This window comes from Muntiacus reevesi, chromosome 2 (genome assembly GCF_963930625.1).
Source record: "Muntiacus reevesi chromosome 2, mMunRee1.1, whole genome shotgun sequence".
Taxonomy (NCBI): Eukaryota; Metazoa; Chordata; class Mammalia; order Artiodactyla; family Cervidae; genus Muntiacus; species Muntiacus reevesi.
The window spans coordinates 70,868,104-70,891,014 of NC_089250.1; the positions used below are offsets into that span (position 1 = coordinate 70,868,104).

The following is a 22,911-nucleotide window of genomic DNA, read 5'->3' on the forward strand; positions in this document are numbered from 1 at the left end:
TAAAGTCAGCCGCTGTTTCCCCATCTATTTGCCATGAAGTGATGGGACCAGATGCCATGATCTTAGTTTTCCATATGTTGAGCTTTAAGTCAACTTTTTCACTCTACTCTTTCACTTTCATCAAGAGGTTTTTTAGTTCCTCTTCACTTTCTGCAGTAAGGGCGGTGTCACCTGCATATCGGAGGTTATTGATATTTCTCGTGGCAATCTTGATTCCAACTTGTCCTTCTTCCAGCCCAGTGTTTCTCATGATGTACTCTGTGTATAAGTTAAATAACCAGGGTGACAATATACAGCCTTGACGTACTCCTTTTCCTATTTGGAACCAGTCTGTTGTTCCATGTCCAGTTCTAACTGTTGCTTCCTGACCTGCATCAGATTTCTCAGGAGGCAGGTCAGGTGGTCTGGTATTCCCGTCTCTTTCAGAATTTTCCACAATTTATTGTGATCCACACAGTCAAAGGCTTTGGCATATAGTCAATAAAGCAGAATAGATGTTTTTGAGGTTACCACTCTCTAAAACGGACTTCATGAACACCAAAACAGGAAGCACATAACTACTGAATCAAGATTCCAGAACAAGAGTCATATTACAAATGAGGGAAAGGAGGCCTAAGGAGGAATGGAGACTTGCTCAAAGTCACTTGGCTAAAGACAGACAGATGTCGGTCCCTGTACTGTAGTCTTAACCTTTGGAGCAGCCAGTCCTGGCGGCAGCTCTGGAATTCTGAAATGCTAACCCCGAGATCTAGGTTTGAAGCCCTATACTTCACTGGTTGACTCAGTTTCCCTTTCATAAAATAGCAGGATTCCGTTTGAGAATTTAATGAGGTAAGGGATGTAATACACCAGATAACATAGTTAATATGTTCTCGGAAAACAGCAGCTCCTTCTCTTCCTTCTCGAGGGCTCAGCTACCCCACCTATGCCGCCGAAACCGGTGCCTCTCAGCCAGCCTCTCCCCAGGCTCAGGAACCCACGGTGCGCTTTCTACCACCAGGTGGGGACTCAAGGCCAGTCCGTCCAGGAGACGTCGCACATGCGCACTCACGGGGGCGGTGCCCCGCCTTCCCACGCTCTGCGTACGTCACTTCCGGCGCGAGCGGCCGGGCCGGCTGGGCAGGGAGTGCGGGTCGGTTCTGTGCGCGCTGCCGGACGAGGCTCCCGCCGCCGATTGACCCGCGCTCCGCCCCGTAGCCGGGCCGGTGAGTGCCCGCGAGCCCGTGTGCCCTGGGGGCCGGGGAGAGGGACCCCTGATAGGGAGGAATAACCGGAAGTGGGGCACCCGCGTAGAGAGAGACCCCAGGAAACGGGGACCCCTGGGGAAGGGGTGACAGCCGGAAGTGGGGGGCCTCGAAGGGTTGTCGACGGGACGTGGGGGCTCTGGGGTTCCAGGAACGGTGGATTCCTGACCTCTTCTTGGGGGAGGGTGGGGAGGAAGATGATGCTCGAAAAATGTTAGGCTCCAAGTGAGGAAGATTCCCGGCTTCCCCCTAACAGATGGTGTTTGCACCCATCTATATGCCCACCCATCAATTCCTTCACCAGACTGACCGGGTCGTGCGCTGTATTCGATACCGCCAGGGCCCTGGAGATTAAACTGGAAGCTCTAGGTGCAGCGTGGAGCCCACTGTGGGGCTGGACACGTCTTTGCTCTGCTTCACGCGATGGGTACCCTTGGGCCCTTCCTCGCATCATCCACTGTTATTTACAGAGCACCGTCATGGTCCAAGCACTGGGAGAGCAATGAATGTAAGAGGCCATTTGTCTGCTCCCATGAAATTCACATTCTAGTGAGCAGATCCCCCCTTTGTAAAATAGTTAACAGTATTAGCGTTCTCACCAAATATTGTGAAGATTAAACGAGAGATGGATATAAAATGCTAATCATAGTGCTCGATACATGGTAAAACATGCATGAACGTATTATCTCTTGTCATCATTCCACTGAGTTAAATTTCATAAAGCAAGCAATTATGTTGTATGTTGCTGTGTGCACAGCACTGCTAAGCATAGTGGCCGCCACAGGTGATCAGTAATTATTTAATAAATGAATGGATGGGTAAAACTGACTCAGAAGAGTTTCGGATAAACACACATGACACTGGACTGCAGTTTCTAAAAGAGAAATAGGAACCCAGTGCTGTGGAATGCTGAAGTTACCCTGGAGAAGTCAAGGAAGGCTTCGTAGAGGAGGTGACATTGAAGCTAGGCCTGGAAGGTGATGATTTGCCTGGTTGGAAACAAATGAGGTGAGGAAACTCCAGACAGAGGTATCAGAAACGCATGAGGTGTTCATTAGTTTGATCATTAATTTGTTTTGACTGACATTTAATGTGCATTGAGAGGAGGAAAGGTGGGAGAGGGGCTGGAGAGGGATTTTAAGGCTAGGTCTGTAGTCCGTGGACATCGCAGTCAGTTTTCTGGCTAAGAAATGGATTGGAATTACGGGCATCTGTTGGCGACTCCCAAGAAAACAGAGCCCAGGGTGGGTCCTGTGAACCATGATTGTTGATCTCTTCCTCACTCAGCATACCTCTGCCAAGCAGATTAAACTCATTCAACAAATATTTATGCAGCGCAGACAATGTGTCTGACACCCTGTTAAGTGATGTGTTTAAGGTGATAAACATGACAGTTGTGGATATTGCACACAAATTGCCTACAATTGACAGAGAGAGAGGTGCTATGCCACAGAGTTCCTGCAGGGGGCGCGGGGCGCTCCTAAACTGACCGGAGCCAGAGAGAGACGTCTTCCCTGCTTCAAACGCGGTCATCCCTGACCTGGATTATTTCAGTAGCCTCTAAATGGTCTCTTTGCTGCTGTCCTCATCATCTTACAGTCATCCTCTTACATTCTCGAGACAACCCAGTGATCCTTTTAAAATCTAAATCCGATCATGTCACTCTACTCAAAACCCTCCAAAGTCAGAGTAACTAAGCTCTTACTGGCCTACAAAGCCCAGTACCATTTGGGACCCCACTTCCTCTATAAATCCGTCTGCTAATATTCTCCGCCTTGTGCATTTGGCTCTTGCCATACTGGTCTCCTCCCTGTTCCTTGAAAAAGCCAGGCATGGTCCTGCCTCAGGCTTTGCACTGTCCTCCCCCTACAGACCTACATGGCTTGCTCCCTCATCTCCTTCATCTTTGCAGACATGTCACTTGATCAGGGTGAGGACTTCCCTGATCACCCTACTTATAACTGCAACTCCTATCTCCAGGTACATCCACCACCCCCCCACCACCCCTCACCCCCCCCACCTGCAACTCCCTTGCCTGCTTTATTTCTCTGCATAGCCCTTATCATCTTCTTTTTTTTTCCCCTTCTCTTCTAGTAGACTATACAATTTATTTTGCTTATATTCTGTCTCCCTAATTAAAATGTAAGCTCAGTGAAGGCAGGAGTTTTTCTTTGCTCACTGCTATATCCCCCAGTGCCTGGTCAAGGGCCTAGTACCTATTAAGTGCTTGATATCTGTTGAATGCATGAAGTGACATCTAATGGGGTGAATTGGTATTAGCCAGAGGCACTGGAGAGAAGCCTGCAAGTCAGAGAAAACAGGATGTGCAAAGACAAGAAAACCACCTTTGGGAGAAAGTGAAAGAAGCTGGGTAGGGCTGGAGGTTAGCACACAAGCGACATAGTGGGCAGACCTAAGATTTGGAGGAGGTGGCCTGGTCACTGTGGCTGCGGTGGCCTGTGGGGAAGACTGGCTATGCACAGAGGCCCCGAGATGACCCCTGCCTTCCTTGTTGAGCTCAGAGAGGGGGAAGAGTGAGAGCCCATGGACAGAAGAGCTTGGGCTTCAGAACTGGGCAGCCTTGCTGGGACCTTATTCCTGGAATATCTAAGGCAGCTATGTTGTTTTGTTTTTTTTTCCATTTAATAAGTGTGTTAGTTCAGCTCTTCTAAGAAGCAGACACTAGGGTGAGATTACAGATGGAAGAAATTTAACGGTGGCAACACATAAAAGGGAGAGGCAACTGGAGAAATCAGGGAGAGCTTTAGACAGCTATGTGAGCCTGGTCCCTGTGCGGGAGGTTTGGGCAAGAAGTCTTGGACTGCAGTAAAGATCCGACCAGGCTGACAGGGGATCCTCAAGGTAAAGTTGCCTGTTTGAGGAGTCCTGCATTTCACTCAGTCATTGGCTGGGTTCAGTCTGGAAAGTGTACATCCACTGGGTGGTGGATCCAGAGGGACAGCAGCTAGGACACCCATCAGTTACATTCCACCTCCGCAGGAGATCTGATCAGTTTCACAGCCGCCATGCTAAGTCATGTGTGGGTATAATAAAAAATTTTAAGACAGTGAAGAGTCTCCTTTTCTCCTCTTAAATGTTCAGTGTCTGGTTCTGTTCCTTAAAGGGAACCATGGTTAACAATTTTCTTGTACTTCCAAAAATTTTAGGTGCATTCACAAGTATATATTTTTTAAATATAAATACAAGTCTTTTTTTCACACTGTCCTGCAACCTACTTTCTTTTTCCTTAACATGTCAATTCATAAAGATCTATTTAATTCCTTTTCAGTACTAAATAGTATTCTGTGTATATGGTAATATTTAACTAGTCTCCAACAAGAGGATGGAGGTAAAGTATTTTCAGTCTTTTGCCATTACAGTTAATACTTGTAATGATCATCCATATTTTCCACACACATATAAGTACATAGAAATGGAATGCTGAGCCAAAGCATATATTTTTTTAAATCAAAGTATAGCCAATTTATAGTGTTTCAGGTATCTAGCAGAGTGATACAGTTATGCATATGTATCTATTTTTCAGATTCCTTTCCAGTCCAGGGTATTATACTGAACATAGGCTGTGTAGTCCTTGTTGATTATCTGTCTTACATATAGCAGTGTGTATCTTAATGACATATTCCTAATTCATCCCTTCTATCTTTGCCCCTTTGGTAACCCTAAGTTGGTTTTCTCTCTCTGTGAGTATATTTCTGTTTTGTTAATAAATTCATCTGTGTCCCATTTTTTTAGATTCCACATGTAAATGAAACCATATGACATCTGTAAGGGTCTGTGGTTTGGAATCTTGATAACTATTGACACACTGCCCTAGAGAGGCTATGCCAGTTTATTCTCCCACAAACAACAGGCCCATCAGAATCCCTGTTTTGTATTTTTGCTAATCTGAGATTCAAAGGGGTTTTAGTTTCCATTTCTTTAATTACCAGTAAGGTCAAGCACCTGTTCGTACCTCTGTGAGCAAGGTGTGTGTGTGTGTGATGACCACACCTCTGAGCAAGGTATGTGTGTGTGTGATGATCACACCTCTGTGAGCATGGGGTGTGTGTGACACCTCTGAGCAAGGTGTGTGTGTGTGATGATCACATCTCTGAGCAAGGTGTTGTGTGTGATGATCACACCTCTGTGAGCAAGGTGTGTGTATGACACCTCTGAGCAAGGTGTGTGTGTGTGATGACCACACCTCTGAGCATGGTGTGTGTGTGTGATGATCACACCTCTGTGAGCATGGGGTGTGTGTGACACCTCTGAACAAGGTGTGTGTGTGTGATGATCACACCTCTGAGCAAGGTGTGTGTGTGATGATCACACCTCTGTGAGCAAGGTGTGTGTATGACACCTCTGAGCAAGGTGTGTGTGTGTGATGATCACACCTCTGAGCATGGTGTGTGTGTGTGATGATCACACCTCTGAGCAAGGTGTTGTGTGTGATGATCACACCTCTGTGAGCAAGGTGTGTGTATGACACCTCTGAGCAAGGTGTGTGTGTGTGATGATCACACCTCTGAGCAAGGTGTGTGTGTGTGTGATGATCACACCTCTGTGAGCAAGGGGGTGTGTGTGTGTGTGTGTGATAGGTGTGTGTATCCTGCTGGAGCAAGGTGTGTGTGTGCATGTGTGTGTGATGAGGGTGCTGGAGCAAAATCTGTATGTGTGATGAGGGGTGTGTGTTTCCTGCTGGAGCTGCCCCGGGGCTGGGCTGGGCTGGACTGTGGTTCAGATACTCCTCCAGGAGAGAACCACTGCTCTGAGGGTTTTGGCTTGACGACAGCATCGCTGCCCCCCTCCCTCACGCCGATCAGGGGTTTGGAGTGACCGATGCCCGTGCCGGGCTTTCTCGGCATCACGTAGGGCTTCTGTTTCGCAGGGATCCTGGGAGCTCATGTCAGAAGAAAGTGACTCGCTGAGAACCAGCCCCTCTGTGGCCTCGCTTTCGGAAAATGAGCTGCCGCCGCCTTCCGCCCCCGCCGGCTATGTGTGCTCGCTGACCGAGGACCTGGTGGCCAAAGCCAGGGAGGAGCTGCAGGAGAAGCCGGAATGGAGGCTCCGCGACGTGCAGGCCCTGCGGGACATGGTGCGCAAGGAGTGCCCCCATCTGAGCACCTCGCTGGAGGACGCCTTCCTGCTGCGCTTCCTCCGCGCCCGCAAGTTTGACTACGACCGGGCGCTCCAGCTGCTCATCAACTACCACAGCTGCCGGAGAAGCTGGCCCGAAGTCTTCAACGACCTGCGGCCTTCCGCCTTGAAGGAGGTCCTGGCCTCCGGCTTCCTCACCGTCCTGCCGCACACCGACCCCAGGGGCTGCCCCGTCCTCTGCCTCCGCCCAGGTACTGCTCCCTGGGGGCGCGGGAGGGATGGGTGTGGGTACAGTGTGGGGTGCGTCTGCCCAGGGTGCTCTGTGTGCGCGCGCGCGTGACTTATTCCCGTTTGTCCCCTCCTGGCCTCAGTCAAGGCTTGTGTGTGTGTGTGTGTGTGTGTGTGTGTGTCTGTCTGTCTGTCTGTCTGTCTGTGTCTGTCTCTCTGTGTTATTCCCTTTTGTCCCCTCCTGGCCTCGGTCAAGGCTTGTGTGTGTGTGTGTGTGTGTCTGTCTGTCTGTCTTATTCCCTTTTGTCCCCTCCTGGCCTCGGTCAAGGCTTGTGTGTGTGTGTGTGTGTGTCTGTCTGTCTGTCTTATTCCCTTTTGTCCCCTCCTGGCCTCAGTCAAGGCTTGTGTGTGTGTGTGTGTGTGTGTGTGTGTGTCTGTCTGTCTGTCTGTCTGTGTCTGTCTCTCTGTGTTATTCCCTTTTGTCCCCTCCTGGCCTCAGTCAAGGCTTGTGTGTGTGTGTGTGTGTGTCTGTGTGTCTGTGTCTGTCTGTCTTATTCCCTTTTGTCCCCTCCTGGCCGCAGTCAAGGCGTGTGTGTGTGTGTGTGAGTGTGTGTCCGTCTGTCTGTCTTATTCCCTTTTGTCCCCTCCTGGCCGCAGTCAAGGCTCTTTTGACGGCAGGAGAACAGAACCCTGCTCTACTGACGTAAGACGAAGGGAGGATGTAGTCTGAGGAGCCGGGAGCACAGCAGCAGAGAGCCGAGGGAGCACGGTGCTCACCCGCCCCTGGAGCTAGACCCAGCATCCTTCCTGAGACCACAGGAGCCGAGACCACCTTCTCCCTGTCTCTGCCTCTGCCGGTCTGGCAGTCTGTGCGTCCCTCAGGGCCACGTTTTCTGCTGCCCTTTGCACATCTTCACCTTTCAGTCCGAGTACTGGCTTTTGGCCCCGCTATACACCCCTCAGCTCCCAGGTTTAGCTGGCCACCCAACTACGTTCCTTCACTGCAGATTCCAGATTTCTGGGGTTGGGAATCTGGTGTGTTGAGAAAGCAACCCTGATCATCGGGTCTAAACAGGCATGCCGTGACACCCCCACCCCCACCCTGTCAGTCCTTAGGGAGCAGGTGAGGTACAGATATCAGTGTCTGCCTGCCTCCTCTGACTTCTCCCCCCTCCCCTCTGCTTTTTGAAGTCAGTGAAGAGCTTCACTTCAGATGCACTTTTTCATCTCAGCAGTGCATGATGGTAAGTGAAACGCCTGACATTTCCTTGATGCAGTAGTTTGCAGTGGGGGTAGTTTTCTCCCTGCTCCCTCTCCCACCAAAGTATCAGAAATGTGAGAGAAGACTTCGGTTAACACAGAGACTGAGGGGTCCTAGAACTCAAGCATTCTGATTCTCCATCATCTTCTCCTTCTTCCCTGACCCTAAATACATAGTACACTCGGGAGAGTTCTCTGCTCTTCCCCCTGCCTCAATATTTTCCGTCAGGGCCAAGCTGAGAACAAATTGAAAGTAAGATGGCTCTGTTCTTCTTCCCAAACATGCCAGGAACATGAGAACCTGCTGGCCACCCTCTCTGCTCCTGTGCAAATACTTCTTGAAGGGACAGCTGATGGGGAGTGGAAGCCTCCCTCTGCCTTGAGACCCCACATTACCATTTTGTTTAGTCAGTTACCAAAGCTTGTTGGGATACCAGCCATATTATCATGAGCCTTTCCTACGTACCAGGCACAGTATTAACTGTTTTACCTGCTGTTTTAGGTGTTTTCCAAAATTAGCGGGTGTTCATATTAAAACAGGGCTTCCCAGGTGACTCAGTGGTAAAGAATCTGCCTGCCAATGCAGGAGACATGGGTTCCACCCCTGGGTTGGGAAGATCCCCTGGAGGAGGAAAGAGCAATCCAATCCAGTATTCTCTTCTGGAAAATTCCATGAACAGAGAAGCCTGGCAAGCTGCTGTCCATGGGTTGCAAAGAACTGGACACAGCTGAGCAACAGAGCATGCGTGCATGCATTTTACAATAAACAGTGTGGTGGAGACGTCAGGGCACAAGGAAAGCTAGAAACCAGCCAATGGGAATTCTGCTGCTCCTCTGTACTCAACTCATATGAATATTACAGAACAGTCAGATGTTACCACACTGTTTTCGCCTCTTTGCTTGCATGGTTTCAACTCTTAGCTCCTGAGATGGATTCCGCCCCCCCTCTCCCCCCCCCACCATATGTCTGGAGCAGATTTGAACACCTCCCCACCAACTCAACATTTTAGCAGGAGGCAGACAGATTTTATTCTCAGCTAGCTCCTCTGGTGGTTCAGCTGGTAAAGAATCTGCCTGCCATGTGGGAGACCTGGGTTCGATCCCTAGGTTGGGAAGATCCCCTGGAGAAGGGAACCGCTATCCACTCCAGTATTCTGGCCTGGAGAATTCCATGGATTGTATAGTTCATGGGGTGGCAAAGAGTCAGACACGACTGAACGACTTTCACTTCACTTCAGTGTGAAATAAATCTGGAAGGTGTCAGGTTTGCCTTTTTGTAAGTTCTTTTGAGACATATGTGATTGAAAAGGGTGATAGCCAGCATGCAGAAGCAGGTTTAATTGGCAGCACTATCAAACAGCAAGCTGGCACAATTTTTGGACAAAGGTTTTTTTGTATAGAAATTTTGCACATGTCACAAATCTCATTGGGGACCATCCAGTGGAGTTTTATCTTTCTAAGAAAGAGACACACGTATCTTGGTGGGATTTTCTTGAGAATAGTAGTTAGCACTCAAAAGTTGTCATCCTCATCTTTTCCCCAAAGAGAAAAAGACTCCTCAATCATATGGGGAGCATTAAGGGAGCAACCAGCCTGGAAAGGGGAGTTTGTTCAAGCTACACCATTGGGAAACCATCTCCATCTCTGCTGTCTTGGTCTGAGCTTCATCCTCTGACTAGCTCTTGCCTTGTGGGTCCCTGGGTCTCAGGCTCCCAGCCTCACCACTACAAGAGAGAAGAGAGATCTTCTCTTTCCAAAGGGCCCAGGTCCCAGAATTGAGTCCCTGTGCTTCTGCTTGGCCTCACTTGGATTACTCGCTGTGGCCAGGAGGGTGCTATGCCCACACTGGCCAAGCCCACCTCTGGACCCAGGAGTGAAGTCACTTTACACACTCAGTATGGCTAGCATGGGAAGAAGTGGTTCCCCCCAAGGAAGATGAGGGTGGTCCTATGAAGATAAGGGCATTTATGATGGCAGATGGCGCACATGTCCATTAAGGCAAGCATTATTATCCCATTCTACTTAGGAGGAGACAAAGGCCCAGATTGAGGAGAAAACTTGCCTAAGGTCACACAGCTAGGAAGATCCAAACCCCTAGGTGTGTCTGACTTCAGAGCTCACGATTTCATCTTCAACACTCAATTGCTTTTCCATTTCAGAATGTGCTGCTATGTTTGGAGTCAAGAAGCATCAGCTCCCACTTAAAGATCTGAATAGTTGTGCCAGGAGAATTCTTTTCCATTTTAAAGCAATGGTTTAGGAAGGAGATAAATCCTAGCCTGTCTGATTATGTGTTTGTATTCATTTCTGTAACATACTGTCCATCTCTTACGACCTTAGACAGGTGGATCCCAAGCAACTATCCAATTACAGAAAACATCCGAGCCATATACCTGACATTAGAGAAACTCATTCAGTCTGAAGAAACCCAGGTGAATGGAATTGTAATTCTTGCAGACTACAAAGGAGTGAGCTTATCAAAGGCATCTCATTTTGGCCCTTTTATAGCCAAAAAGGTGATTGGCATCCTTCAGGTATGGCTCCTATGTGTCATGTGCCTGTCCTGTGGCTGTGTGTCTTTCCCAGGGCCCTGTCTATCTCCAATTCCACCTAATACACAAACCCCACCTCCCAGGCCTCCCCACAGTCAGGACAATACAAAAGCATCAAGGTCTCCAGTAGTTACTGGGCAAAATCAACTTTAGGAAAGGAGCCCAAAAACCAGAGAAATGGTTTCTGCTTTTTTTTTTTTGTTTTGGGGTTTTTTTTTTTTTTTGGCCCAGAAGACAGAAATTCTCGACAAATGAAACTGAGACATTTCTGCTGAGGTGATGGAGCCTCTCCTTTTTTCTGTAGAACCTGGGCACAGGGAACCCTGCTGGGCCGTTTTGGTCAGATGCTTTTCACACCTCATGTTGTGCATTTCAGAACACAAGTCTCTGGGAACCATAAAGTTCCTCATGCATCTGCAGTGTGTGAGATGGTTTGCACATGCAAAGTGCTTGTTTTTTTAAATTGAAGTTTATAGTTGATTTACAGTATTATGTTAGTTTATATTATGTTAATTTACAGTATTATGTTACAGTATTATGTTAGTTTTTTAAATTGAAGTTTATAGTTGATTTACAGTATTATGTTAGTTTAAGCAGAATGACTCAGTATTTTTATAGATTATACGCCATTAAAAGTTATTACAAAATAACAGCTATCCTTCCCTCTGCTGTCCAATATATCCTTGTTGCTGCAAAGCACACTTACAGTCATGGTAAGCTATTCAGTCCTTCAGGGAATCCTCTGAGATAGACAAGGTAAGAATTATCTTCCCTTGTTGATAGAAGTGGATACCTTCAGGATGTAGTCTGGCAGCCTGGACCCTCGTTCATCAGACCCAGTCGATGGGGTGCTGTCTCCTGTGACCTGGGGGCACCAGTGATCCCACGATTCTCCCCCATCAAATTCCACAGTGTTTGAACCTCTCCTACATACCAGGCTGATTATTTAAACATTTAAATGTCACTTCCAGTCATTTTCAGAAATGTGAATTCTGGCATGGAGGTGATACTCGGACTTCCCTTAGCTTGCACTCTTCTTTGCTTCTGCCAAATGTTGTGCAGATTCAAGTGTCAGGATAATGCATGCAGGCAGTGGTTCTCTAGTCCTGTAAGATGGTCTGGGGGACAAAAAATGTTCCAGGGTTAAGTGTGTTTGGGAAATACAGCATAGCATGCCCCTTTCTTGTGAATTTCAACATAAATATTTGCATACTGAAAGCCTGACAGGTTCTGCAGTTAAGGAAACCTGTTTGACTGTATTTAGTCTACTATTTCTCAAACTCAGTTGCTTACCACAGAACCCTTCTTGCATCACAGGCTAGTAACATCCTGAGAAATACACGTTGGGAAATACTGATCTAAAAGGCCTGATATTTTTTAGATCCGTCCACACAGGCTCAGACTGCTTTTTTGCCCTAAGAAGGGCAGGTCTCCACCTGCTTGCCTAACCATTTCCTAAACCAGCTCTGGGTCCTTAGACAGACTCTTTGCCTGAGACCCATCTTCCTGTCTAGCCCTGACTTGGGCTGTCTTTGAAGAGACCTGGAGAATCAGACCAGACTGATGCTGGGGCTAAAAATGGGGAAGGCAGGCTGTGGTAACTGATGGTTTTCAGATTCTAACATCGGGATTCTCACATTCCCTTCCCTTCCCCCACAGGACGGTTTCCCCATTCGGATAAAAGCAGTCCATGTAGTGAATGAACCGCGAATATTTAAAGGCATTTTTGCCATCATAAAACCATTCCTGAAGGAGAAGATCGCAAACAGAGTAAGTGATGATCCTGTCAGCTTAAAGATACTTTCATTTTTTTATGCTTCCTTTTCTGTGACATCTCTAAATTCATTGCAACAACTATAAACTTAGCTTATTCTTTTCTTTTTAAAGATTTGCCTATTTATTATTTTTTGTTTCACTGGGTCTTCATTGCTGTGCATGGTCTTCTCATTGCAGTGGCTTCTCTTGTTGCAGAGCACGGGCTTGATGCACATGGGCTCAGTAGCTGTGGCTTCTGGGCTCTGGGAGTGCTGGTTCTATAGTTGGGGAGCACTTAGTTGCTCCAGGGCATGTGAGATCTTCCCAGATCAGGGATTGAGCCCGTGGCCTCTGCATTGGCAGGCAGATTCTTAACCACCAGACCACCGGAGAAGCCCAGTTTATTGTTCTTGCCTGGGACTACTGAGTTGGAAAGTGCAGGGTTTCAGATAAAATAGATGAACAATCTTTTCTGTGAAGGGAAGATGAAATTAATGGGAAGATAATACTTGACTGTAGAGAGAGCAGACCCAGGGTTGTTTTTGTAGAAGCATCTCTGCTCTTTGATCATTTAGGCTTTTTAATATCCTGGCCTGGGCATTGTGAACCAACATCATATCTTATGTATGAAAGTGAACGTGAAATCGCTCAGTGGTGTCTGACTCTTTGGGACCCCGTGGGCTGTAGCCCACCAGACTCCTCCGTCCACGGGATTCTCCAGGCAAGAATACTGGAGTGGGTTGCCATTTCCTTCTCCAGGGGATCTTCCCAACCCAGGGATCGAACCGAAGCCTCCCACCTTGCAGGCAGACACTTTACCCTCTGAGCCACCAGGGAAGCCCATTTTATGTATGAGGATGTAGCAAAGGGTGGTCATTGGGTGGGGAGTTAAAAAGAGTCCTGGCAGTTTCCTCCTCCAGCTCCTTGTGCTTTAAAATTGTTGTTTGTGTGCTAGTGGCTTAGTCGTGTCTGACTCTTTGCAACCCTGTGAACTGTAACCCACCAGGTTCCTCTGTCCATGGGATTCTCCAGGCAAGGATACTGGAGTGGGTAGCCATTGCCTTCTCCAGGGGATCTTCCAGACCCAGGGCTCGAACCCAGGTCTCCTGCATTGCAGGCAGATTCTTTACCATCCAAGCTATAGAGAAGTCCCTATAGCTTAAATTGTTTTTTAAGTCTTTCCATTTACTTAATTTATTTTCTTACTATGTGAAGTTTGTAGAGCAGTTCAAGGTTTATGAGATCTGTGAGTTTATAGTTTAATGTTTATGTTAGAAAAGATAGGTGACCCTTTAAAAAGACAGTCTTGGTACTTTCCTGGTAGTCCAGAAATTAGGACTCTGAGCTTTCACTCCAGGGGACCTGGGTTCAATCCCTGGTTGGGGAGCTAAGATTCTGCAAGCCTCAAGCTGCAGCCAAAAAAAAAGAGACAGTCTTTCTCTGACCCTGAAGAGCCAGTGATCTTTTAAACTTTCCAAGGACCATGATTAAAATATGAAGGGTGGTATTTTTCTCCTTCTTTCTTAGGCCTAGGAAAATGGTTATGGTTACTCACATACTCTTCAATTTTGTTCTCTCTTTCAAAGAGGAAATGTAGAATCTCACTTGTGAGGGAGGGAACTTGAAATCTGGATTACCAGGCCCTTTCCTCAAAGATTTTAACTCATCGGTTCAGGGGTAGAGCCCAGGAACCTGTGCTTTTAAGACTTCCTTAGGTGATTCTGATGCAGTTAGGATTGAGGACCTCTCAATGTGGCCTCCCACCCTGGGTTTGAACTCATGTTGCTTCCTGGAGCTTCTGTTTGGAACCTGCTTGTACCAAAGCAGTCTTTGGACAACGTCTTTTACATCTACGAAATGACCTTACTAATGTTAAATAATCTGTTCACTTGGTCCACTGTATGTTAATTCATTGACTCAGAAATATTTTTTGATCAGCTTTGTGCAGGTATGTTCTCAATGAATAAAACAGACAAAAATCTCTGCCCCTAAGAAGCTTACATTCTAGAGAGACAGACAGTGAGTTATGTCTGTTATCTAGTGGTAATGCTATGGAGAAAAATAAAGCAGAGAAAGGAGACGGCAGGTTCTGGAAGAAGGAAAGGAGTGGTAGTATTCTGTGGGATGGTCAGAGGTGGTGTCATTGAGAAGTTGGCATTTGAGCGAAGACGTGAATGCAATGAGGGAGTGAGCCTTACAGGGATCTGGGGGACTCTGAGTGGGGCGGGGAGAGGGGGAAGCAGGCCTGGAGGAGCAGCAGGGGGGTGTGGGAGGAATGGGAGGTAGAGGTGTAAGAGCCCAGACCGTGCGGGCCATCATGTGGACTGTGGCGTTTAGTCTGCGTGAGATGGGTGCACTGGAAGTCCGCACGTTTTAGAGGAGTGACTTGATCTGACTTACGTTGAAGAGCGCTTAGGCTGTGGTGGAACAAGGCGAGGGTGTAAGCAAAGAGCCGAGGAAGATGCTCTGAGAATCCAGGTAAGAAGGGGTGATGACCTGGTCCCACTAGGGTAGCAGGGAAGGGTCAGAATTCTGGACATGTTTTGAAGTACCAGCTAAGAGGATACAGGATACAAGGAAGAGAGGATGAAGGATCCTCAAGCTTTTCGCGGCACTGGTAGAGCAGAGTTGGCATCAAGCGTTCTTTTATTCATTCAGCAGACGTGTGTTTGAGCGCCTCCCAGTAAAGGTTACTGATTAACCCGAGGACCTGTGTGCTTTCCTGTCATTCTCTGTAGTTTTTCCTTCACGGGTCTGACCTGAACTCTCTCCACACAAACCTTCCAAGAAACATCCTCCCCAGGGAATACGGGGGCACGGCTGGAGAGCTGGACATCACCGCCTGGAACGCGGTGCTGCTGGCCTCGGAGGAGGACTTCGTGAGGGAGTTCTGCCAGCCCAGCCCTCCCTGTGACAGCATCCTGGGCCAGGCCCTGCCGCCCGAGGGGCTGAGCTCGGAGGCGCCCTGTGATGACTCCGTGCGGGCTGTGAAATCACAGCTATACTCCTGCTATTAGCCAGTCCCCCGCGAACGGCACCATCTTTACAAGCTTTCCTTCCTTCTTCGGAGAGGCCCAAGGAGATTCGAGCTGCCAGGGATTGTCTTGCTCCTTGGAACAACTGCAGCATGGAGGCAAAGCCTGGAGCGCTCTGAGCCACAGGGTGAGGCTTGGGTGGCTTGAATGACTCTGTGGAAGACGTGGAGAAAGTCCCCCAGCAATTCTGAAACATTTGCAATTCCAGCGTGCAGCCACGAATGTGGAAGCTGTATCCAGTTCTTACAGAGCTCAAAGCAAGAAAAATCAGGACCAGCGTCACTTTGATCCCACATTCCAGGAGAAAACCCCGACTGGCCAGGCAGTGCACTCCTGTGAGACAGTTTGGCCGAGCCTGCCAGGTAGCCACATGTGAGATGATGAGATTGTCTTGAAAGACAGACTACAGACCTCTCAGCTTGAAAGTCTGAGGTCCATCACTGAGTCTGGAAAGCACCTTCACTGAATCATGCAAGAAGACAGAAGCAGCACCTCCTGATCAAACTCGGGAACCAGGGACCTTATGTACCTCTGGGGTTCATGGGTTGAATCTTGCAATAGAACCTTAAGGTTTTCCCGAGCCCATAAAGCCTTAGTCCTGGTTCTCAAAAGAATCATACATGATCCTAGACGCACGTGATTTTACTCAACCATGAAGCCTGGATGCCAGTCCTGTGTAGCTAAAAGAATTCTGGCCTAAGAATTATGAGACCTGCGCCCCAACCTTAGATGTGTTTCTGTGAACACATGAGCCTCTGTGGGCCTCCTAGCCTTCTCATCTGTAAAATGAGGCTGAATGAAGTGATGCTGAGGGCCCTTTTGGCTACTAATGGGCCTCTGTGATTTGGTTATTTATTGAATGTTAGACATTGGTTTTCTGCCTAGAAAGAGCACTCTCTAGATACCAGTGGTTGGATTCTGTATTTTTGTGGTATGCATAGGCCTTCCCAAGAGGGATGCGTCATTGTTTTGGCCCTGTCTTTAAAGAAATGAGTGGATTCAGCAATACCCATTTTCCTTTCACAGGGAGGGTTGAACTTGAAAATGATGGCCTTTGTGAAGGCAGATGAGATGCCCATGATCTTGGATGAATTCCTTCCATCTCTAAGACTCTGGCTTATATTTTAAACTTGGTGAGGTAAAGGGATAAATTAATTGGCATTTTTAAAATTTGGCCTCTGGAAATAAGGGCAAGTTATTCTGGGCCACCCCCGCCACAACACACTTGAGTTTCTATCTCTTGTGTCCAGCCAGACTGAATGTTAATTCTGCATTTTAGCACTTTAGACCCTTCCTGTTAAGAACTTAGCCTTAGCCCAAGCATCAAATTAGGTGGTTCATCTGAGGGCTTTTGACCTATTTCCTTTCATTCATTCCATGCAAATTGTGGTGTTAAAAAGTGACAGGTACCACGCATTGTGTGTGTTACCTTCTCTGTGCATTTGTTAGAGCAGCAACAGGCAACCTGAATGACTCAGGACTAGAACAGTCCTCTGCAATGTCAAGGCCAATCAGTTGTTCATAAGCTGTTTCTCTCTGTAGCACTTTTTAAAATGTCTGGAGAAGTTGTTGGTGGAAGTGACTTACCTCATTCGTGCCAATTCTAGGAAGAACTGTTTTCACCATAGATACTAACCTTGGATGCTCTAAGGACCTGGCTGGGTGGGAGGTGTCAAAATACACACCCCTGGCTGCCTCTAGTCCCATCTAGACAATGCCATGACAGTGATGGCGTGACCGCCATTGCTGGAAAGGTCTAAATGGGACAAGTGGGATGGCTATGGTAATAAGTTCAGAACCCAACTGCCTGGGAGAATTGGTCAGAGGTTTTCTTAGGTCCCAAAGAGGACAGAGATTAAAAAACACAACAGAAAAGTTAGACGTGAATCAGGCCCACCAAGTTTCCAAGGTTTGAACTGGCATTGCGTTCCTGGCAAGCTGCCTTTGTCCACGTGTCTTAATGTGGGGATGGCCAGGCTCACCTCCAGAAATTTCTCAAAGACCAGGAAGGGTGTTGCCCATTTCCCAGACCTTCCCAGTTAGATCAAGGAGCTGTTTCATTCAGCTTCCGAAAGGAGTCAGAGCCAAGGGTTGTCTGCCTTCTGGAGCTGCTGTGTTTTATGTTGGCTCCAGGGAGAGCAAGTGGTTTTGGCACCTCAGGAGGCTTGCTCCAAGCTGTGAAAGCGGGACCTCCCTGGGTGGAAACCACGGCCGTCTCTGCCTGGCTTCTGTCTGCGGCTGCCTCAGCAGGGCAGGGGAATGACCACAGGGGCACCCCGGGAGTGTCACTCAGCAGTGGGGACACAGTGACGGAGCAAGAAACTGAACACCAGGAGAACTGAGCGTACTCCTTAAGGGAAAAGTTCTGATCCATCTCAGACACCTGAAAGTGAACGTTTCCTGCAATTCAGGGCTGTGTGCTGTAGGCAAGGGCAAGAAACAGTAAACCAGGAGACCCAAGTTCCAGCTTTGCTTTGCCACTTGGCCTTGGTCAGCTGCTGAACATGCCTGAATCGTCCTATGATAAAGGGTGTCTACACTTGGGGAGCCCTGAACCCTCTGCTCCTGGCCTCAGAGGATTTGTTCTTCCCTGCCCACCCCCACCCGGGCCATCTGAATGACCCTTTAGGCAGTTTAGGTCTGAATGAACTGACACCTAACGCTTCCAAATGAGTCTGTCCGCTTAGGTAATGGGTTGGGGGAGTTCTTCCTCCTCTTCTATACAGAATTCTGGAAAACTGTGCTTCTTCCTGGAATTCTGTTCTTTCACGGCCAGAGGCTGGGAGTAATCTACAGAAATAGCCAAAAGTGCAACAACCCTGGCGTCCTCTCGAGTTTCCTGTTTTCTGTCGGCAAAGGTGGCCTCAGCTCCCTAGTACTTCACCCTGCTTTCACAAGGAGCAGCCTGTCCTTCAGTCAGTTCAGTTGCTTGGTCGTGTCTGACTGTTTACGACCCCATGGACTGCAGCACGCCAGGCTTCCCTGTTCTTCACCAACTCCCAAAGCTTGCTCAAACTCATGTCCATTGCGTCGGTGATGCCATCCAACCATCTCATCCTCTGTTGTCCCCTTCTCCTCGCGCCTTCAATCTTTCCCAGCATCGGGGTCTTTTCTAAGGAGTCAGTTCTTCACATCAGGTGGCCAAAGTATTGGAGTTTCAATTTCAGCATCAGTCCTCCCAATGAATATTCAGGACTGATTTCCTTTATGATTGGCTGGTTTGATCTCCTTGCAGTCCAAGGGACTCTCAAGAGTCTTCTCCAACACCACAAAAACAAAAGCATCAATTCTTTGGTGCTCAGCTTTCTTTATAGTCCAACTCTCACATCCATACATATGGAAAAACCATAGCTTTGGCTAGACGGATCTTTGTTGGCAGAGTAATGTCTCTGCTTTTTAATATGCTGTCTAGGTTGGTCATAGCTTTTCTTCCAAGGAGCAAGTGTCCTTTAATTTCATGGCTGCAGTCACCATCTGCAGCGATTTTGGAGCCCAAATAAAGTCTCACTGTCTATTGTTTCCCCATCTGTTTGCCACGAAGTGATGGCACTGGATGCCATGATCTTAGTTTTCTGAATGTTGAGTTTTAAGCCAACTTTTTCATTCTCCTCTTTCACTTTCATCAAGAGGCACTTTAGTTCTTTTTTTTTTTCTGCCATAAGGGTGGTGTCATCTGCATATCTGAGGCTATTATTTCTCCCGGCAATCTTGATTCCAGCTTCTGTTTCATACAGCCCAGCATTTCACATGATGTACTCTGCATGTAAGTTAAATAAGCAGGGTGACAATATACAACCTTGATGTACTCCTTTCCCGATTTGGAACCAGTCTATTGGTCCATGTCCAGTTCTGTTCCTTCTTGACCTACATGCAGATTTCTCAAGAGGCAGGTCAGGTGGTCTGGTATTCTCATCTCTTTAAGAATTTTCCACAGTTTCTTGTGGTCCACACAGTCAAAGGCTTTGGTGAAGTCAATAAAGCAGAAGTAGATGTTTTTCTGGAACTCTTGCTTTTTTAATGATCCATTGGATGTTGGCAATTTGATCTCTGGTTCCTCTGCCTTTTCTAAATCCAGCTTGAACATCTGGAAGTTCATGATTCATATACTTTGAAGCCTGGCTTGGAGAATTTTGAGCACTACTTTGCTAACGTGTGAGATGAGTGCAATTGTGCGGTAGTTTAAACCTTCTTTGACATTGCCTTTCTTTGGGATTGGAATGAAAACAGACCTTTTCCAGTCCTGTGGCCACTGCTGAGTTTTCCAAATTTGCTGGCATATTGAGTACAGCACTTTCACAGCATCATCTTTCAGGATTTGAAATAGCTCAACTGGAATTCCATCACCTCCACTAGCTTTGTTCATAGTGATGCTTTCTAAGGCCCACTTGACTTCACATTCCAGGATGTCTGGCTCTAGGTGAGTGATCACACCATCGTAGTTATCTGGCTCATGAAGATCTTTTTTGTATATTTCTCCTGTGTATTCTTGCCACCTCTTCTTAATATCTTATGCTTCTGTTAGGTCCATGCCATTTCTGTCCTTTATTGTGCCCATCTTTGCATGAAATGTTCCCTTGGTATCTCTAATTTTCTTGAAGAGATCTCTAGTCTTTCCCATTCTGTTGTTTTCCCTTACTTCTTTGCATTGATCACTGAGGAAGGTTTTCTTATCTCTCCTTGCCGTTCTTTGGAGCTCTGCATTCAAATGGGTGTATCTTTCCTTTTCTCCTTTGTCTTTAGCTTCTCTTCTTTTCTCAGCTATTTGTAAGGCCTCCTCAGACAAACCATTTTGCCTTTTTGCATTTTTTTCTTGGGGATGGTCTTGATCATGCCTCCTGTACAGTATCACGAACCTGACATTGCTCAATGTCACGAGCCTGTCCTTAGAGTTTTACAAACACTTCAGTTCACAAGATACTACATTTTTGCCAGAAAGTGAGTCAGGGTAATAAGAGATATTTTCCCTGAATTCCTGTGAGATGTTGAGTCTTTCAGAAATCTCCGTGGGTGGGCAGTTACTTTAAATGTCATCTGATTCTCTGATCAGTTATGGGGTCGCTTTTTCATTTGGGTAGCCAAAAGCTATGGTACTGTTGTGGCATTATCAGAATACCTCATTTTAAGGTTTTCCTTTGAAACCACTTCTTTGATTTAGCAAGTAAAATGTCCGCTAAGCTAATGATGTGTGGCTGTCCTGTGGCATGACAGTCGTGGAGATCGCAAACAGAAAACATAGCAACTGTTCAGGAAAGATGTCCAGTCACACTGGACATCTGAAAAGTCACACTTTTCAGTACTGAGGTCTGTGAGTTTTGTAAACCTCGAATAAATTCCCTTCTGCTCTCCTGATGCAGAAATGGCTTGAAATGCAAGTAATAAATAATGTCAGAGTCATATTCTTCCTTCATAGCGCTTGCTCCATGCGAAGGCCCAGGGTGATTTGTGAATGGCCTTGCTAGTGACCGTTCTGCTCTTTGCCAATTAGCCACTTGTCCTTTCATCTCACTGGGCACCATGTTTAGTCGGGCAGTTAAGCAGCTGCCATCCACTGGGATTCTTGTGGATATGCCTTGACCTCAGGTGGGAACCTGTTACAAGTAAAATACTTGAAACTTCTCTGGGGCCAAGAGCCTCTCTCAAGGACTCTGAAGGGGTTAGAGATGGATTAATTGTGACCAGATTGGGGCATCATTTCGGCCACTGGTTGCCTTCCTCACTTCAAACTGAAATTCAGTTTGGCTTCAAGTATAGGGACACGTGGTGGTGGATTCATCTACTTCAGTGTTTGTTTTGACCAAAAGTTTATTTTTCTAGTGCATTTTCTAAGTCAAAATGGTGAAAACATGTAATTTTAGTATGCATGACTGGGTCTTAAATAATAAAAAATCTCTGTAAGGCTGAGTGTGTGTGGAGTTCTTTTGTGACTATAGCAGTTTGGGTAAATGTTCTAAGTGTTTTATTTTTCGTGGGCAGGGCTTCCAGTTGGTAAGGAATCCACCTGCAATGCGGGAGACCTGGGTTCGATCCCTGGGTTGGGAAGATCCCCTGGAGGAGGTAAAGGCGACCCACTCCAGTATTCTGGCCTGGAGAATCCCATGGGCTGCATAGTCCATGGCGTCGCAAAGAGTTGGACGCGACTGAGTGCCTTTCACTCTCCCAGTGGCCGGGGAGAGCCTCTCCCCTGTGAGGCCGGAAGGGGGCGCTGTGGCAGCACGTGCGTTTTCTAGGCAGTGGACCGGCTGCCTCTGAAGGTCAGGTGCGGTGAGGGGACACCAGTGTGAAGAAAGGAAGTGGAGCAAGATGTCCACAGTGATACAGAGGGCCACTCGCCAGGCCCAGGTATACTTCCCGGACTGGCCCTGAGCCCGGAGAGCTAACAGTCCCTGAGTGCTCTTGTGGGCTGTGCATCCATCTTGTTAAGACAAAATGTCATTTAATCTTAAAGCACCCTTAATGAAAGAGTAGTATTGCCCCTGGGGGAGAAGTAAGGTACAGAAAAGCCACTTGTCCAAGGACACACAGCTATTAACAGTTAAGTAGCACTGGGATTCAAGGCCAGGCGCTCTGACTGGAACACACAATCTCCTCCTGATGGCTGGAGTCAGCCCCCAGACAGACCATAGAAAGAAGGGAGGTATTTATAGAGTCAGAAAGCTCGGTGTAACAAGTGGCTTGTTTTCTGGCTTCCTGGAGAATAGAAAGCAGAAGTTCCAAATCTCTTGAGACCCAAACTGTAACTGAACACTTTATTTTGGAAGCACCTATCAAGTGAACACTTTATTCGGGAAGCACCTACAAGTGAGTGCAAACGCCTTGAGGGTGACTTGGGTGTGGCCTGCTCAGCTCTGGTCCCCTGCTGCTTAGCTGTTTCTCTAAGCTCATGGCTGTGTCTCTGCCCTATGTTATCTCCCCAGAGGAGACGGGAGCTAGGTCCCAGTCTGTGGCAGGTCTGGTGTGTTGGTGATGGGCCAGTTGAGAAACCCTCGGAATATTCATACGTTACTGCTGGTTTCTGATGATGCAACAGTAAGTACTTAACATTGCAACATACCGGCTCTTCAGGTCAGCATTCTCAAAGGAACTAAGTCTGTTTCTCACCTCTGGAAAGACAGAGCTCATGGCTCCAATTCTTTTTACCTCCACAACAGTGTTAAAAGGATCAACTTAGGTACTTTAGAAGCCATAGGAGTTATTTCCATGAGTTGGCTCTTTCTGGTTTCTCTTCTAAAATACCTCTTAGTTTTCTCCAGTGCCCACGTCTCACAGTACTTGTTCAGCACTTCTATACAATAAGTGGCACCGAATGTTTCATGTTATTGCATTTAAAGCTGCTGAGTATGGATGGGGACCTCCCTTGTGGTCCAGTGGCTAAGACTCTGCACTCCACGCAGGGGGCCCGGGGTTCGATCCCCGGTCAGGGGACTAGATCCTACATGCTTCAACTAAGACCTGGCCCAGCCAAATTAATTATTATTATATTAATTATTAATAATAATTAATACATATATTTAAAGCTGGTAATAAATTTCTTTCAGGGCACTACTTTTCTGGAAGAAAAAAGAAAATTTAAACCGAATGTTTGCTTTCTTATCTGATGAGGTACCAACCCTCTTGGAATACACTGACCCAGCAGGACAGCAGTTGCTGCCTTCAGGGAGCTACTAATTTACCTTCATTAGTAATGGGTAGAGAGCCAGCTGGCCTGGCCCCCCTACATGAAGCAGTCTCTATAGTTTATCT

The 22,911-nt window shown here is 47.3% G+C and overlaps 1 protein-coding gene across 3 annotated transcripts; it reads left to right on the top strand.

The window, feature by feature from the left end:
- Positions 1-1,136: 1,136 nt before the first annotated feature.
- On the top strand, positions 1,137-21,065 carry TTPAL (alpha tocopherol transfer protein like). Of its 3 annotated transcripts, XM_065922047.1 has the most exons (6): positions 1,137-1,205; positions 1,549-2,252; positions 6,133-6,592; positions 10,170-10,363; positions 12,041-12,151; positions 14,875-21,065. In XM_065922047.1, the coding sequence occupies exons 3-6, from the start codon at positions 6,148-6,150 to the stop codon at positions 15,151-15,153; spliced, it is 1,029 nt and encodes a 342-aa protein (XP_065778119.1). In that variant the 5' UTR covers positions 1,137-1,205; positions 1,549-2,252; positions 6,133-6,147; the 3' UTR covers positions 15,154-21,065. The 3 variants fall into 3 exon arrangements, with proteins under 3 accessions (XP_065778119.1, XP_065778118.1, XP_065778116.1); XM_065922046.1 differs by lacking the exon at positions 1,549-2,252 and having other exon boundaries at positions 1,138-1,205; XM_065922044.1 differs by lacking the exon at positions 1,137-1,205 and having other exon boundaries at positions 1,457-2,252.
- The last annotated feature ends 1,846 nt before the right edge of the window (positions 21,066-22,911 follow it).

What these genes read in the sequence shown, in the direction of transcription:
- TTPAL (XM_065922047.1), top strand. Translation starts at nt 6,148, where the DNA reads ATGTCAGAAGAAAGTGACTCGCTGAGAACCAGCCCCTCTGTGGCCTCG. An exon ending in CGTCCTCTGCCTCCGCCCAG is followed by an intron (nt 6,593 to 10,169) that starts GTACTGCTCCCT and finishes TTACGACCTTAG; the next exon opens with ACAGGTGGATCCCAAGCAAC. An exon ending in AGGAGAAGATCGCAAACAGA is followed by an intron (nt 12,152 to 14,874) that starts GTAAGTGATGAT and finishes CATTCTCTGTAG; the next exon opens with TTTTTCCTTCACGGGTCTGA.